General features: G+C 67.6%; 1 protein-coding gene across 1 annotated transcript; it reads left to right on the top strand.

Annotated features, from left to right (window-relative positions):
- Positions 1-64: 64 nt before the first annotated feature.
- EMIHUDRAFT_258811 (hypothetical protein) lies at positions 65-1234 on the top strand (the record flags this gene model as incomplete). Its single annotated transcript, XM_005759034.1, has 1 exon — positions 65-1234. A coding segment is annotated over one exon (1170 nt), but the record flags the coding sequence as incomplete, so codon positions are not given.
- Positions 1235-1276: the final 42 nt, after the last annotated feature.

Here is a 1276-nt window from a genome sequence, read left to right on the forward strand (position 1 = left end):
GGCTTCCGCAAAAACAAAGAAAAACGAAGGGAACGCGCAAACAAGGCGTTGTGCCAGATTTGCAATGGGCTGCGGCACGAGCAAGCCGGGTCCCGGCACGAGAAAACCGGGTCTGACCGACGAGGAGCTGAAGAATTGGCGCGAGTTCGGCGGCGGCGACCTGGAGCCGGTCCTCGCGAACGGCGCCGTCGCACTCCTCGACGCGCAGTGGATCATCAGCCACGCCGAGGCGGGCGGCGTCCTCACTCACCGCCAGGCGCTGCCCGACGAGGCCCTCCTCTCCCTCGCCGACCTCATCGAGGCGACCAACGAGAATGTTGACTTCCGGAGCAGGGAATTGAGCGCCGCGCCGTCATTCCCCGTCGCCGCGCTCTCCTACCCGTGGCTGACCAAGGACCACCCCGACCCGTGCGGAGCCAACCTCGCCCGCGTCGCAAGGGCGCTCAAGGCTCTGCTCAGCCTCGGCCACTACTCGCGGCTAGGCGTCTTTTGGGACTTTGGTTCGCTGCACCAGCACCCCGACCCCACCAACGGCATCATGCGCACCGAGGAGCAGAACGCGCTCTTCAAGCAGGGGCTGGGCTGCCTCGGCACGCTCTACTCCCACCCGCAGACAACCGTGCTGCGGCTGACCTCCTTCCCGGACGGCCACGAGACGGAGGACCAGGCAGAGGGCACCAACGTGGCCAAGTACGTTGACCGCGGCTGGTGCGCCACCGAGAGCGCCTGGTCGAGCCTGACCAAGGCCGGCGCCCTCTCGCTCGACCTCGGCTTGATGCGCGACGGCGAGGAGTACGACTACTACAGCCTCCGACACGAATGCACCAAGGGTGGCGGCCGGCGCCCTCCGCTGCTGCCCTCTGCGTTCGCGGCGGAGCTGGAGACGAAGAGCTTCACCAACGGCAAGGACGACAAGCCGCTGGTGAAGCAGCTGTACGAGGCCGCCTTCGAGGAGCAGTTTGGCAAGGCGACCAAGCTGGACTACCGCGGACTCGGATGGGGCAACGCGGAGGCGGCGCAGCTGGCGGAGGTCCTCGCGAGCGGGGCAGTGCCGCGGCTCGAGGAGCTCGATCTCGGCGACAACAAGATCGGTGACGAGGGCTTCGAGGCGCTGGCCGCCGCCCTCGGCAAGGAGGGGGCAGTGCCGCGGCTCGAGCAGCTCTATCTCGAAGGCAACAAGATCGGCGACGAGGGCTGCAAGGCGCTGGCCGCCGCCCTCGGCAAGGAGGGGGCAGTGCCGCGGCTCGAGAATCTCCATCTCCGCTCAACAAGATCG

The sequence above is a fragment of the Emiliania huxleyi genome, assembly GCF_000372725.1.
Source record: "Emiliania huxleyi CCMP1516 unplaced genomic scaffold EMIHUscaffold_8211, whole genome shotgun sequence".
Taxonomy (NCBI): Eukaryota; Haptophyta; order Isochrysidales; family Noelaerhabdaceae; genus Emiliania; species Emiliania huxleyi.